The sequence below is a fragment of the Oryza sativa genome, chromosome 3, assembly GCF_034140825.1.
Source record: "Oryza sativa Japonica Group chromosome 3, ASM3414082v1".
Classification (NCBI taxonomy): domain Eukaryota; kingdom Viridiplantae; phylum Streptophyta; class Magnoliopsida; order Poales; family Poaceae; genus Oryza; species Oryza sativa.
This window is the reverse complement of record NC_089037.1, coordinates 10,665,768-10,679,467: the sequence shown is the minus strand read 5'-3', so window position 1 is coordinate 10,679,467 and position 13,700 is coordinate 10,665,768. Positions and strand designations below refer to the sequence as shown.

Below are 13,700 nucleotides of genomic sequence, written 5' to 3'. Positions count from 1 at the left end.
CTAATTAATCCATGATTAGCCTATGTGATGCTACCGTAAACATTCTCTAATGCTAAAGTTCTTGGATCCAAACACCACCTAGCATGCATAGGACGAGGCATTTAATTTTACTTATAACGAGACGTGCCAAAAAATGATATCCACATAACGGCATAAAACTAAACAGCTGCATATGAATGTAAAGACTAAATAAAATAATTGCACCAAATCTTAAGTTTTTAAATGCATTTTTGGAAAAGCTTACTACTGGTACTACTATTCTTGTACTCATATGTGGAGTTGTGGACTTGCAAGCAATAGCACATGGGTCCATAACACCTGACACCAAAACCACCTGTGGTCAGTCAAACATATCCATTTTAGCAGCTGGCAACCATACATTCAAACATGCTTAAAAAATCTTAAAAACATTACTAGTAGTCCTCAGAACCGGACAACCTGCGGCTAAATCCACAATATGAACACACTTTTCTTTAATCCAACTCAGATTTCTTAATCCAAAAGTTGCTAACCACTATCGACCAGCTGGCCTCGCTGCTGCTGCAAGCTTGCAGAAATGCAGGCATTTGGCAAGCACATTTGCACCGAGGCCCCCTATTTCACCTACGAATTACAAAAAGATCCCACCTCTTCTACTATCGTCAGCTAATTAAATCGTTGTTCCTCAGTTCGGTACTTCTTCTTCCTTCACTCTCCCCACCAAATTCCCCCAAATCGCAGCTGTTCGCCACCCGCATTGCGCCGCCATTGCCTCCAAATCCGAGTACTCCTTGAGTAATCTCAGATCCATCTCGGGTTCCTCCCGCCGTTGGCAGCAGCCGGAGCTTTTTTCCGCGGAAGAAATGGCGCCGTTTCGGTGAGTTCTTGGCAGTTTGGGATGATGCTTGGTGGGTAGGAGGACTAGGAGTGCGGCGGCTCGGGGAGAGGCTGCGATGGAGAGCGCCGCCGGGGAGGAGGGGAAGGCTGCCCCGTCGCTTCCCCTGGCGACCCTGATCGGCCGCGAGCTCCGCGGCGGCGGCTCCGAGCGGCCGCTCGTCCGGTACGGCCACTTCGGCTTCGCCAAGCGCGGCGAGGACTACTTCCTCGTCAAGCCCGACTGCCTCCGCGTCCCGGGCGACCCTTCCTCCGCCTTCTCCGTCTTCGCCGTACGTGCCCTCCCCCCGTGTCGCGTTTCTGGTCTCGTCTCGGGATTCCGTGATGCTGATGGCGTGTCGGGTTTTGTTCTTGTTCTTGGATCTGCGGTTTGGCAGGTGTTCGACGGACACAATGGCGTGTCGGCGGCGGTGTTCAGCAAGGAGCACCTGCTGGAGCACGTGATGAGCGCCGTGCCGCAGGGCATCGGCCGCGACGACTGGCTGCAGGCGCTGCCGCGCGCGCTGGTCGCGGGCTTCGTGAAGACGGACATCGACTTCCAACGCAAGGGTGAGAGAGATCCTCGCAATGCCGTTGAAACTTGAAAGCCTGGACCATCGCCGCTGTGAAGATGTTAACTTTGGGGGATGTTGTGTGAGTGTGATTGCAGGGGAGGCATCAGGGACGACAGCGACGCTGGTCGTCGTCGATGGGTTCACGGTCACGGTGGCGTCTGTTGGGGACTCCAGGTGCATATTGGACACGCAGGGCGGTGTGATCTCGCTGCTAACCGTGGACCATCGTCTCGAGGAGAATGTAGAGGAGCGGGAGCGCGTCACCGCGAGTGGAGGGGAGGTCAGCCGGCTCAACCTGTGTGGTGGACAGGAGGTAAGCTGCTAGTAAATATTCTTGGAAAGAACTTCAAGGATACATTCAATGCTGTCAAAGCATTTCTCATTATGGGTTTTGATGTGAAATCTTGCTGTTGTTTTAGGTGGGACCTCTCAGATGCTGGCCAGGTGGATTGTGCCTTTCAAGATCGATTGGGGATACTGACGTTGGGGAGTTCATTGTGCCAATTCCACATGTCAAGCAAGTGAAGGTGAAATTTTAAGAGTTTGATCAAATGCAAGGAGTAGCTTATCGCAATGAACTTAACTGTGTATGCTTTTCATTCTGGGAAATTGTAGCTATCAAATGCTGGAGGGAGGCTAATAATTGCATCAGATGGAATTTGGGATGCACTGTCCTCAGAAGCTGCTGCTCAGGCATGCCGAGGATTGCCTGCAGAGCTGGCTGCAAAGCTTGTCGTGAAGGTAGTTTCACGTGTGGTTTCAGTTTCTTGTTTATATCTTACTTTATATGGAATGCTTCACTATCTTGATCATCCAACTGAGATCCATTCATATTGTACAGCAAGCACTGAAGACAAGTGGGCTGAAAGATGACACCACCTGTGTGGTTGTTGATATCATCCCATCTGATCATTCTTCAACACCTCCATCACTATCTCCAAAGAAAAACCAGAACAAGTTGAGATCTCTTCTTTTTGGTAGGAGGTCACATAGTTCTGTTGGAAAGCTTGGAAACAAGTCTGCTTCATTTGACTCTGTGGAGGAATTATTTGAAGAGGGTTCCGCAATGTTGGATGAAAGGCATGCATCATTTTCCTGTTGCAGTTCATTTTGTTATCCCCTGTTTAGTACCTTACTATGCATTATTAATCACTCGGTTGATTGTCATCTGTGTATTTGTTATCGTCATTGATTCCTTTATGATTTTTCCCTTATCACATGTCCCTGGCTTGGTTTTATAACATATGATATATTTTTGAAATGGGGAACAATTGGGGGTCCCCAGCCTCCACTAACCACTAATTGAACTTTTCCATCCTAAGTTCCTGATGCATGGTTGTCTTTTTCTTGATCAGTTGTCCAATATCATTTGTGGCTTTTTTTTCATGAAAAAACAGTATAGTAAAACTACATGAATACTTCATAATTTTCTTTAGTTAGTGGTGTGTTTCCACTCCCGATTGTGGCTCATTAGTTGAACTCAATGCAATAGAATCCTGGCTTGTCAATTATATCTTGTGGGCTTGGCAACATGATAATATGTACTCATACTAAGACCTCCCTGTTGCTATTGCCACTTCTTTGGTTTCTGTTGTTCCTTTGTGTGGCTTATGGCACATAAGGAAATTGCTGACGAATTAACTTTTGAAACATTTTTTTTGTTATTATGTTGCATTGCATAAATATTTATGATATTGTAGTTAGACCAAAGCAAAAGGGATTGAGTAGCTAGCTTGGTAAGGATAGATTGGCATACCTTGATATGGTTGATATGATTTGGAGACAACCTCTCTTTCAATGCAGAAGTCATGTAACTTCTACTTTGCTTCATGCAGTTCCAGAACTTTTGTGACCTTCAAGAATGAAATATCACTTCTGTTAGTTTGCGTTTATGTTGCAGCCTAAGTTACTATGTCATATTTGAGTTGTATGCTACTAGAGTCCTAGACTATACAGCACCATCCTACTATTTTATCTTCTCAATTGATGGTCCAAGTTCCCCAGGTTGGATAGTGCTTGAATGAACATATTGCACCAGTAGTTAGAAGAATTTTACTTGAGCTATGCCATGGATAATATGTTTTCTGTTGAATTGTTTTCCTCATTATCACACGCTTCTTTATCACATTGTCCAATTAACTGTTGATAACTAAGATATATTACTGATTGATGTTCTGTTTGTCGAGGAAGCCCACTCTGTTGTTACCTCGTCTCTGCATTTGAGGCTATTGAACAGAACCTTAACAGCCTATTTATACTTTTGCAGGTTGGGTAGGAATTTTCCATCAAAAGCAAACTCGTCCCCATCTCGCTGTGCAATCTGCCAAGTGGATCAAGCACCTTTTGAAGATTTAGTGACAGATAATGGAGGTGGTTGCTGTTCTGCCCCATCGACACCATGGGTTGGCCCTTATCTTTGTTCAGATTGTAGGAAAAAGAAGGATGCAATGGAAGGTAAAAGATCTAGTCGCTCAACAGCGTGCAGGTGAAATTGCCAATAGGACTAACTGGTCCTTGTTCGTGCAAACTGGTCTCCTGGTTCGGTTGTCTGCCACATGTAAAAAGAGGATAATAATCTGTTTGCTGCTGGATCCAAGTATTATTGGTGAAACTAACTGCAATCTAGCCTGAACTGAACAAATTGGGCTACTAACAATCTTGGGAGTCTATCAACAGCGCAGATGAAAATTTCTGTTTGCACTGGGAAGATAGCTCACAGGATTTCAACCCCGTAGTTTTTTTTTTTTTTGAACCTTAGTATGTAAAGTGAAATGTCTAGCTTAACAATGTTTGTAAGAGATGGCAATTGGCAAGGCTCCTTGTTCTACCTTGGAATGTATATGCTTGTGGAGCCGAACAGACTAATTTATTTATCTCATGCTATCCTAATCAATGGTAATGTCTTTCGGTGTTCTACGTGGACTGATTTTCATTGTATTAGGCTTTTGGGCATCTGGTGTTTCCTTTACCTTCTAAGTTCCTGTGGAATTTATCCACTATGAACGGGCATGGCATATCCCTAATCTGTGTTGGATTATGATATTAGGGATATGCCGGCATGTTGCTGGTTTCTCTTTAGCATGTGTCGAGGAACGCATTCACGGGGATGTGAATGTGATGTTGTGTGTAACTATGTACATGTGCATCTATCGTGTAATCGAGAAATCTATCGTGTAATCGAGAAAAAAATCTACGTTGGATTCCGGACTTCTGATTCTAGAACTACGGCATTTTCGCTGTCATTGATATTGATCAATTGCACCTCTCCTTGAAGCCTTGAACGTCTCTCTCTCTCTCTCTCTCTCTCTCTCTCTCTGCAGAATTGTCAACAAATGAATTATTACTGCTTTACAAAAGGGGAGTGTATTATGTGCGCACAAGGTGCACTGGCCCTGCACACTAACTGAAAATACCTTGTATATGTACAGGATATGTTCCCTTACGAAGGAGGACGCCTTGCTGGTTCACTGCGAATGATTGATGAATGCATTTATATGGCACAGCATTTTCGGTTGGCAAGTACTGTACAAGATACAAGGGTGGGTTGGGGACTCATCATGCCGGCCAATTGCCATGGTCTATAAATAGCTGAAACGCCAAAGTAGGTGCTTACATAATCCAAGTACTGCCAGCTATGGACCCATCCAAACTCATTACACCACATAGCATATCTATCCACCGACGAGCCTATTTCATTTTGCTGTTCTTGCAAATGAATTGGAAAAAAAAAACTGAGAGAGCACTAAAGAAAAGACGATGAGACAAAGAAGCACCTTTTACACAAAGGAGATCCAGGGTTTAGCACTAAAAAAAATCTCCAGACCAGTGCTTTCTTGTCATTTTACATGCCACAAAACAGCACAGATTAGATCACATACCCTACCAAATTATACCCACTTATTGTCTTCTCTGCATCATCATCTCTCTCTCTATATATCCCACCCAAAACAACTTTGTGAGTGTTAGCAGACAAACAGTTAGATGGACCCCACGCCACTACCCTCGAGCTTAGCTTAGCTACAATGGCGGCGCCATTACTCGGCTCCATGCAAAGAGACGGAGGCTTGCATTGCACATTGCTGCACACGCACGCGTCTCGTCCTCACAATCTGGCGCCGCTGCTGGAGAGCAGCAGCCCGCACGGCTGGGAGCCGCTGAACTGCACGTCGAAAGGGTCCCTCGCGTCGACGAAGCCGCCCGCTCCGAACGACGACGCTATCCATGGCAGCTCGCCGCTACCACCCTGGTGTTGGTGGTGGCTGCCGCCGGCTGTCTGGAGGACGTCTTCCAGCGCCTCGTTGAGCGGCTGGTACTGGAGCGGATTCAGCAAGCAGTCCTGTGAAGAGCTCGGCAGCTCACCTGTACACCAAACAGTGGCGAGTTCTTTCTCTGTCAGTGTTGGATGATCTATGAGGGCTTTGACCTAGCTAAGACACCTGATGGAAAGCAATGGGCACCTTGAGGTAGGTTCAGAATCTGTGCGTTCTCTGAAGCCGGCATCTGCACGGACTGGGACTGGATGGTGGTTGGTGATGACTGGCTGGTGCACTGGGACTGCACCTTGAATTCCACTATGCGGTTGGGGAACTTGTAGGCGTCTTGCTGCAACTTCACCACCAGCGCCTGCAAATTAATTAGCAATATTAATTGGGTGACAAGACAATTATACTGCCATGCATCTGAATCAATTAGTAACTACTTTTGGACGCTGTCCAGGTGCTGCTCATAATGAGGATGTCCTTTCATCTGTGCATCAGGCATCTTTCGATGCCATTGATGGCAACTTGCAAGTCTTTCTCAGAATTTCAGGTGTTTACCTTCTGTGTTGGAGTAAGAGCATTCAGAGTGAAGCAGTGGCTTCCAACGATCACACCGACAACCTCATGGATGCAGTTGAAGAGAAGGATTATCCCATGCCCGCTGCAGTAGGAGTAAAGCTTGTCGTCCAGAACGCACTCCCGTGCATGCTCAACGGTTGCTTCCCACATCTTGTTTGACATTCCACTGCCAAGTAACTGAAAAATGGACATGCAGTTCAGGATGAGAATATATGCATGGAAGCTACATTAAAGTTGGACAGAGAAGTTTATCTAAAAAAATAGAAGTTTTTATTGTAAAAGGGATGATTAATTTCTTACACTACGTAGTCCATATTGATCCATCACCAAGTTCCGGAGGAAGTCTTGAACAGTGTGAATTCCAAAGTCTGCAAGCTTCTTGTGGAAAACGCCGTCTTTCCCAATTTTCTCCAAACGCCAAACGTCATCAGCTAGTGCAGGAGGATGATGCTTCTTGTAAACTGAAACATGAAAATTTTATCATTAATTTCTTCTTTAACACTGCAAGGATAGAACTGACGAACAGGTTGAGCATGAAATGAATACCAATAAGGACATACCTTCCCCACGGTGATCCTTCACGAGAAAAGGATTGCTGACAGCTTCCTGCACTCTTTCTTCGATGGAGCTGGCCCGAGAGATCCTCGCACCAAGTCTGAACTTCCTGCTCCTTATCCAGCTAGAGTTGTCCGTGAAAGAAATGTCGCGGATAGATGCAACACCTTTCTCAAGCACAATGATCACCTCGCCGGATAACAGTGGCCTCTTGCCTTCCCTTTCAAAGACTATGCTCTCGCTGAACTCCTTCTCGGTGTACTCCAAGCGCTCGTCAGCGTTGAAATCGCCATCAAGAACGAGGAGCTCAACCTTCATGGAGGACAGCGGGCCGGAGGTGATCGTCTGGTTACTGACAGCGTCGGTGAGAACAATTCGGAGAGGCTGCTTGTTCTCCCCTTCCACTCTGTTGCCTGTGAAGAGGGTCAGAGGCAGGTTGCCCTGGAACTGCAGCTTGTATCGTTTACTGCTTGTCTTTAGCTGAAGGGGAAGCCTGACGAATGCAGGACAAACATCAAGTCAGGACACATTCCAACCACAAAAACAGGAACATCTGAGTGGGCATTTTTGGTAAAACTGATATAGCAGTCAAAAGGTGAAGGACAGCACTGAACTGACAGCATGCATTCAGAAATTAGTATAAGCGACAGCTTGAAGGAATTTTAGCATGAGCTGAGAATTGAGGTTCAGAATGTTTCATACGATAGTGACATTGGAAGTTCCAGAAGAATTAAATTTCAGAGATAACATGGAGAAAATATAAACAGGGTCTTGAACTCGTAGATGCTCTATGTTGTCATTAGTAGTGCCACAGCAATAAACTTCTGTAAATGGAAACAAAAAGGAAGTACTACTAGTCTACTAGTACTATGAAACACTGAATGCAAATAGAATGTAGAGGCCAACCTGTGTGCCGAATCAATGTGGCGGATAAGAACATTCTGCACCTCTTCCTGCACCTGAATTCAGGAGAGTGACACCATGAGAATTTAGAATTCAGCAGAATCTAACTCGACAGGCAGCTAACCGTATAGTAGCTGCTACAGAATGTTGCTTACAACTCTGCGCAGAAACGGCTCCAGCTTGGGCAGATGCCTCTGCATGTACTGCGCGCCAATGGCCTCCTGCATCGAGCTATTACTGCACAATGAAAACGACAAGGGACAAAACGTCAGTCAGTCAGTCAGAACCCAACTCATGAATCCCAAGAACTTAACCGAAATGCCCAAATGCAATGCCATTTTCACTCACTTGATGAAAGTTCGCCGGCGCTTGGCCTCCGGGGAGGCGAGCTCGTCCTCGTCGCCGTCGACCACCTCTTCCTCCACCTCCAAAACCCTCTTCAAGTCCATCAGCGCAATGCAGCTCGAATCAACAAGCTACACTACACTACACTACACTACCCTGCACTGCACCAGACTTCAGTTGAGTTGAGTTCACCTGAGATGAACAAAACCGCCGTAAAACCCTGGGGAGAAACCACGTCGGCTATAAATAGCGGGGGCAAGAGGAGAGGAAGCAGCGTGGAAGCTTCTCCCCACGGGCGGCGGCAGGAGAGGGGGGGTCGGTCTCGTCACGGACACGCTCCCGGTAGGAGGAGATGACGAGCTAGGCCTCCCCGGCAAAAAGATCGCAAAGCGGCGAGCTCCTCATCAGAATCCCTAGAAATGCCAAGATTCGGCCACACCCACCCTCCCTCCTCCCCGCCTTTTCTCCTCCTCCCCCTCACCTCGGCTCCTCTCTTTCAGTGCCGCCACCAAAAAGGGCGCGGAATTTTGTCAGAAAGCGGCAAAGCGGGGGGGCGAGGTCAGAGCGCCCCGGAGTTGTTCGATGGAATGGGCATACGCCCGGGCCATCGGGGTGCGGGCCGTGCTGGTGCACGGCTGGATTTGGAGAAGCTTCGAGGAAGCAGAGAACGGCCATGGTGGTGGTGGTGGTGGTGGCTACTACGGGGAGGATGGGTGGTAGTAGGCTTTCGTGGGGGGATGAAAGATGGGTACAAAGGGGAGCTTTTCGCGGCCTCGCGCGCGCGGTGCAACACCGTAGAGAGGGAAGAAAGGAGATTTGAGGAGGAGAAAGCGCAAAGCAGAGGATGAAAAAAACAGAGTGCGGGGTTGCGATTCTTCTCCTCCATCTCTCGGGCGTTCGTGTGCGTTCGTACGTGTGCTGGTTTTGCATGGCGAGAATATGGAGGAGATGAGGTGATAGGAGCCTTTGCGTTTACTTTTTTTTTTCTTTTCCACTTTATCTCTCCTTTGCTCCATTCAGCGGTGGAAATGTGAGAATAAAATCGAACGAACACTGTTGATCAGTTCATGATTGGTTCTACTGAAAATTGCTGTGTTGGAACTTGGAACGGAAGAAGAATGGTGCGAGTTCAGTAAGTCAGTTCAACGATCAGGGCGTGTATTGTCTTAGTAATTTGTTTTGTCCTGAGCAACAGAGTATCAGCATCACTAATCTGATCCTCTATCTAGGCACTGCCTATCTGCCTCTTCTAGTCTTCTTCTCTGCAGATTTCCTGATGTGAAGTCTGCAGGTATGCAGTGGCCGACTGGCCATGCAGACGTGCAGGCGCAGGCATCCAAATGGATTTCTCATTTCTATCATCCCCCCAAATTCCCGAAAAGGAATCCTAGAAAGTGCGAAACCAGGGCATCTGCAGGCAGGCACACACAGACTCACACACACTTCCCCAGGATAACGAAGCAGACGACATGGCGGCAGAGGGGAGAGCCTCTCATCCGCCTCTACCGTCGCCTTTGCCCCTAAAAACTGAAAAGCGGCTTACATCATGCTCCTCCTCCTCTAGGGCTTTCCTTTTTTTTTCTCTTGCCACACACTGCCATTGCTGTCTTCAAATCTCCAGGAAAGCAATTCAAACAAAGGCGAGGCATCCTAGCTCTCCCCTCGTCCATGTGGGAAGAAAGGGCAGGTCTTTAAGCACACGATGCTGATTCTCCCCTCGCCCGCTTTGGGCGCGCGCTCGGCCCTTTGCTGTCCCTGGGCTCGCGCTTGGTATCCGAGGCTGCTGCTGATGCTGATGCTGCTGACTCGGTGTCGTCATGAGCTAAGCCGGCTAGGAGACATGGCCGACACACAGGTGTGCACAAAGAATGCTAAGTGCTATACCCTGATGTTCCTAGCAAACTGGAGGGAGCCCTGGAGGTCTGTAGAATTACTGTGTTGCTTACTTCCCTTTGTTTTTTTTACTGTTTATGATTCGCCAGCTTCGTGCATCGAGTTGATCCTTTTACATGTACAGACACGGGCAAAGAGGTGGCTATAGGCTACTGAATTTGCTATGCAAACAGCTTTCCGGTCGACCTGATCCGGCACATGCAGATGCAGCAACGCTGCTAACCTACTCCCCATGGTGGCAGAAGCATCGAAACATGCAGGGGCACGCGCAGGATAAAAACAGGAAGGATCCAGGCTTTACATAGAGCCCAACCCAGTATGGCAGTATCCATGTGATGGGATGATAAGAAGCCCAGGGCTATATAGGCAAAGCATATCACATACGGCCCATTTGGCCCATCACGTGGCTAGACACTACCACGGCCCAAACGAGCTACAAGCAACGAGGCTTAAACATGAACAGCTTATGGGCTCAGGGAGGCGGCAAGGCGTGTTTACCTTGAACGCGGCCTAGTAGCAGAAGGACTCGGCGGCGGCGGCGCGGAGCGGGGAGTGGCGGAAGTGGCAGCGGTGGCCGTAGGGGCAGCCGGAGGCGGCGGCGAACATCTGGCAGGGGAGGGTCTTGTAGCGCGGGTGGCGGATGACGGGGCGCAGCTCCTGCAGGCCGTGCGCGAACCGGCAGCGCGCGCCGTAGGGGCACGCGCCGCGCTCCCACTTGTTGCACAGCTCCGTCTTCGCCGCGCCCTGCCTGTACGCCTCCACCTCCACCTCGCCGCCGCCCTTGTCCTCCTCATCCTCCTCATCCCCTGCTGCCGCTGCCTCCTTCGGTGAACATTGATTCCCCATCACAAAAATCAAACAGTTGGGGTGCGAAATCTTAAAGAAGTTTCTCCAGATTCAGTAATTAGACTTTCAGAAATATTGACAAGGCTGAAAGTTATTGCAAATGCAACTTAGAATTGAATTCAACACACTTTGATGCTTTGTATCATTGCTAACACAGATTGCCAGAACACGTGTAGTTTTGCAAGTTAAATGTTGACATTGTTACCATCTAATCAGTAATCACAGGGATGAACCAATTTGCAGGAATTATTAGAAATCTGAATTATCTGTGAGGGTTCGTGTGCAAATATCCAACGAGATTCACTAACTAGACTTTCAGAATTAAGAGATTGACTGCTACCGCATTTGCAAATCTAGAATCGAGCATATCCAATTCAACATTGCTTCCTATCATTGCTAAATCACAAACAAGGCATCAAATTACCAAAGCATGTGTGGTTTGCAAAGTTTAATGCTGACAATGTCACCATCTAATCACATATGAACCAACTCTAAATTATCTGTGAGGATTAATGCTGGCATTCTCACCATCTAATCACATATGAACCAACTCTGAATTATCTGTGAGGGTTCGTGTGCAAATGTCTGACGAGCTTAACAAGCAAGGAATTGGGGGCTCACCTCCATCGCCTGAGAAGCGCGAACACGGAGGCGCTGTGGCCTGGCCTGCCCCTGCGGCGGCTTCTGAGAGAGGTAGCCCGGCGAACGAATGGAGATGCTCTTCGGTGCGCCCCCCTGTGCTGCTTCGTCCTCCTCTAGCTTCGGCGGAGCCATGGCGGATGCCTGCTTCCGCTGCTCGGACTCGAGCTCCTCGAGAAGGAGGGAGAGGTGGAGGTTCTCGGCGGCGAGACGGAGGCGCTCGCGGTGGAGGTCTGAGAGCTCGGCCGCGGCGTCGCGCAGGCGGAGGAAGCAGTCGTCGTAGCGCTCGGCGATCGCGCGCAGGAGCATCTCCGCCTCGCGCACCTCGCGCTCTCGCTCCGCCGAGGCCCCGAGAGGCGAGCTGTAGCCACCGCTCCGGCCGTCGGAGACGCAGGATGAGGGCGACGTGAGTGGCTTCTCCAGAGATGATGCCCATGGCAGAGAAGGGAAGCCGTCAGCGTTGCCGACGCCGCGGCTGTCGGAGACGCACGATGAGGGCGACGTGAGTAGCCTCTCCAGAGACGACGCCCATGGCAGAGAGGGGAAGCCGCCAACGTTGCCGACGCCGCGGTTGTCGGAGACGCACGTTGGGGGCGAGATGAGCAGCTTCTCAGGCGGGAACGCGCTTGTCGGCGAGCCGAAGCCACCGCCGCGGCCGTCGGAGATGCACGAGGAGGGCGACTCGAGCGGCTTCTCCAGAGTTGACGCCCATGTCAGAGAGCTGAAGTCGCCAGCGTCGCGGCAGTAGGGGATCTGCTTCTGCAGCGGGGACGACGCCCGTGCCGGTGAGTTGTAGCCACCACCACCACCTCCGCCGCCATCGGAGACGCTCGATGTAGGCGAGCGGAGCAGCGCCTCCACCGTCGACACCCACGTCGGGGATCCAGAACCGCCGCCCTCGAAGGAGAAGCAGGACGACCTCGCCGGCGAGACGAAGCTGAGCTCCCCCTCCATCGCCTCGCCCGCGCCACCCGAGATCCCAAGCTGCAAATGGAGCAGCAGAAGAGAGATGAGGCTAGGGTTTGGATCGATTCATCGAGAGGGAGACGACGAGCTCGCGGCGGTTACCTTCATGTGGTCGTTGGGTTGGGGAATTGGAGGGAAGCGGGAGGCTAGCTGCGGTTTGAGACTCGGGGGAAGTGACTCGATTGCCCCCGCCTTATATAGAAGTTCAGAACACGCTTCACCGCGGAAACTTTGCAATTGACCATCGCAATGATCTGTAATGAGATAAAAATGTTTGTTTGCAGTTAAAACCCTTGTTGTGGTATTGTCATAGTATATTTTAACTCTGAATAAGCATGCTATTAATTAATAGCAAAGGGTGAATACCCAATATGATCCTTGAACTTTCGCTTAAGGATCAATTTAGTCCCTGACATTTTGTATTGTCCAAACAAGTACCTTAAGTTCATTGTGTGATTCAATATAGTCCTTTGACCCTCTAAACATGCCATGTGTACATGCCACATCATCTATGCATGCAAATTCAATATTTAAATGTCCTTTACACCCTTATGTTTTCATAGGAAATAAAGGAAAACTATTGAGAAAACACACAAAAAAAAAAGCTTTTGACCATTGGCAAAAATATATAGCATTGATAGATAAAAAAATTAACATTTTTCTTTGTTTTATGATTGCTTCTTCTTATTTTACTTTTCTTTATTTGATAGAAAATTGAAGGTTAAAATGGACATTTAAATGTTATCTTACATGCACGAATGACGTGGCATGTCCACGTAGCGTTTTAAGTGGCTCTAAGGACTATATTAAGCCGCATGATAATCTTTAGAGTCTTGGTTGGACATTATAAAACATGAAGGACTAATTCGACCCATGAACAAAAGTTGAAGGACTGAACTGGCTATTCACCCAATAGCAAAGGTTTTCGCTTACAGCCAGTGGCGGAGCAAACGCCCAGCTATGTCCCAGTAAATTAATCCTAATTACCTTGCTATTGCTAATCATTTTAATTACTAAGTCACTGACAGAAGCAGTAGTATAGTGTACATACATAATTAACATGCTTAGAACAAACTACAACTAACAAAGCAAATGCTCACCCCAAAATAATCTATAGATTTGTATATAATTAGGTACATTTTATAATTTATTGTTAGGCTTGCCCAGTCCCATAAAATTTCTAGATACGCCACTCTGCTTACAGCCCAGCATGGATGAAAATGAATTGACAAATCACTGAGCTCCTGACTCCGCTAGTCCGCTTGCGGAGATTACTCCGCTAGTACTC

General features: G+C 48.2%; 4 protein-coding genes across 4 annotated transcripts; 1 reads left to right on the top strand and 3 right to left on the bottom strand.

Moving 5' to 3' along the window:
- The first annotated feature begins 643 nt into the window (after window positions 1-643).
- LOC4332577 (probable protein phosphatase 2C 33) lies at window positions 644-4,353 on the top strand. Its single transcript, NM_001402142.1, has 7 exons — window positions 644-1,145; window positions 1,251-1,422; window positions 1,523-1,740; window positions 1,847-1,954; window positions 2,043-2,168; window positions 2,269-2,507; window positions 3,694-4,353. Exons 1-7 carry the CDS (start codon window positions 933-935, stop codon window positions 3,914-3,916), a joined length of 1,299 nt encoding a protein of 432 aa, NP_001389071.1. The 5' UTR covers window positions 644-932; the 3' UTR covers window positions 3,917-4,353.
- A 614-nt stretch (window positions 4,354-4,967) lies between these two features.
- LOC4332576 (calmodulin-binding protein 60 D) lies at window positions 4,968-8,303 on the bottom strand. The gene is made up of 8 exons (XM_015773942.3): window positions 8,072-8,303; window positions 7,879-7,960; window positions 7,727-7,779; window positions 6,826-7,313; window positions 6,566-6,726; window positions 6,245-6,442; window positions 5,885-6,050; window positions 4,968-5,786 (listed from the first exon to the last, which is right to left on the bottom strand). Exons 1-8 carry the CDS (start codon window positions 8,170-8,172, stop codon window positions 5,530-5,532), a joined length of 1,506 nt encoding a protein of 501 aa, XP_015629428.1. The 5' UTR covers window positions 8,173-8,303; the 3' UTR covers window positions 4,968-5,529.
- Window positions 8,304-10,263: 1,960 nt separating this feature from the next.
- LOC136355778 (putative zinc finger CCCH domain-containing protein 21) lies at window positions 10,264-11,057 on the bottom strand. Its single transcript, XM_066308771.1, has one exon. It carries the CDS (start codon window positions 10,805-10,807, stop codon window positions 10,472-10,474), a length of 336 nt encoding a protein of 111 aa, XP_066164868.1. The 5' UTR covers window positions 10,808-11,057; the 3' UTR covers window positions 10,264-10,471.
- Window positions 11,058-11,175: 118 nt separating this feature from the next.
- Window positions 11,176-12,429, bottom strand: LOC112938307 (putative zinc finger CCCH domain-containing protein 21). Its single transcript, XM_026024293.2, has one exon. The coding sequence runs from the start codon at window positions 12,398-12,400 to the stop codon at window positions 11,402-11,404; it is 999 nt and encodes a 332-aa protein (XP_025880078.2). The 5' UTR covers window positions 12,401-12,429; the 3' UTR covers window positions 11,176-11,401.
- Between the last annotated feature and the right edge of the window lie 1,271 nt (window positions 12,430-13,700).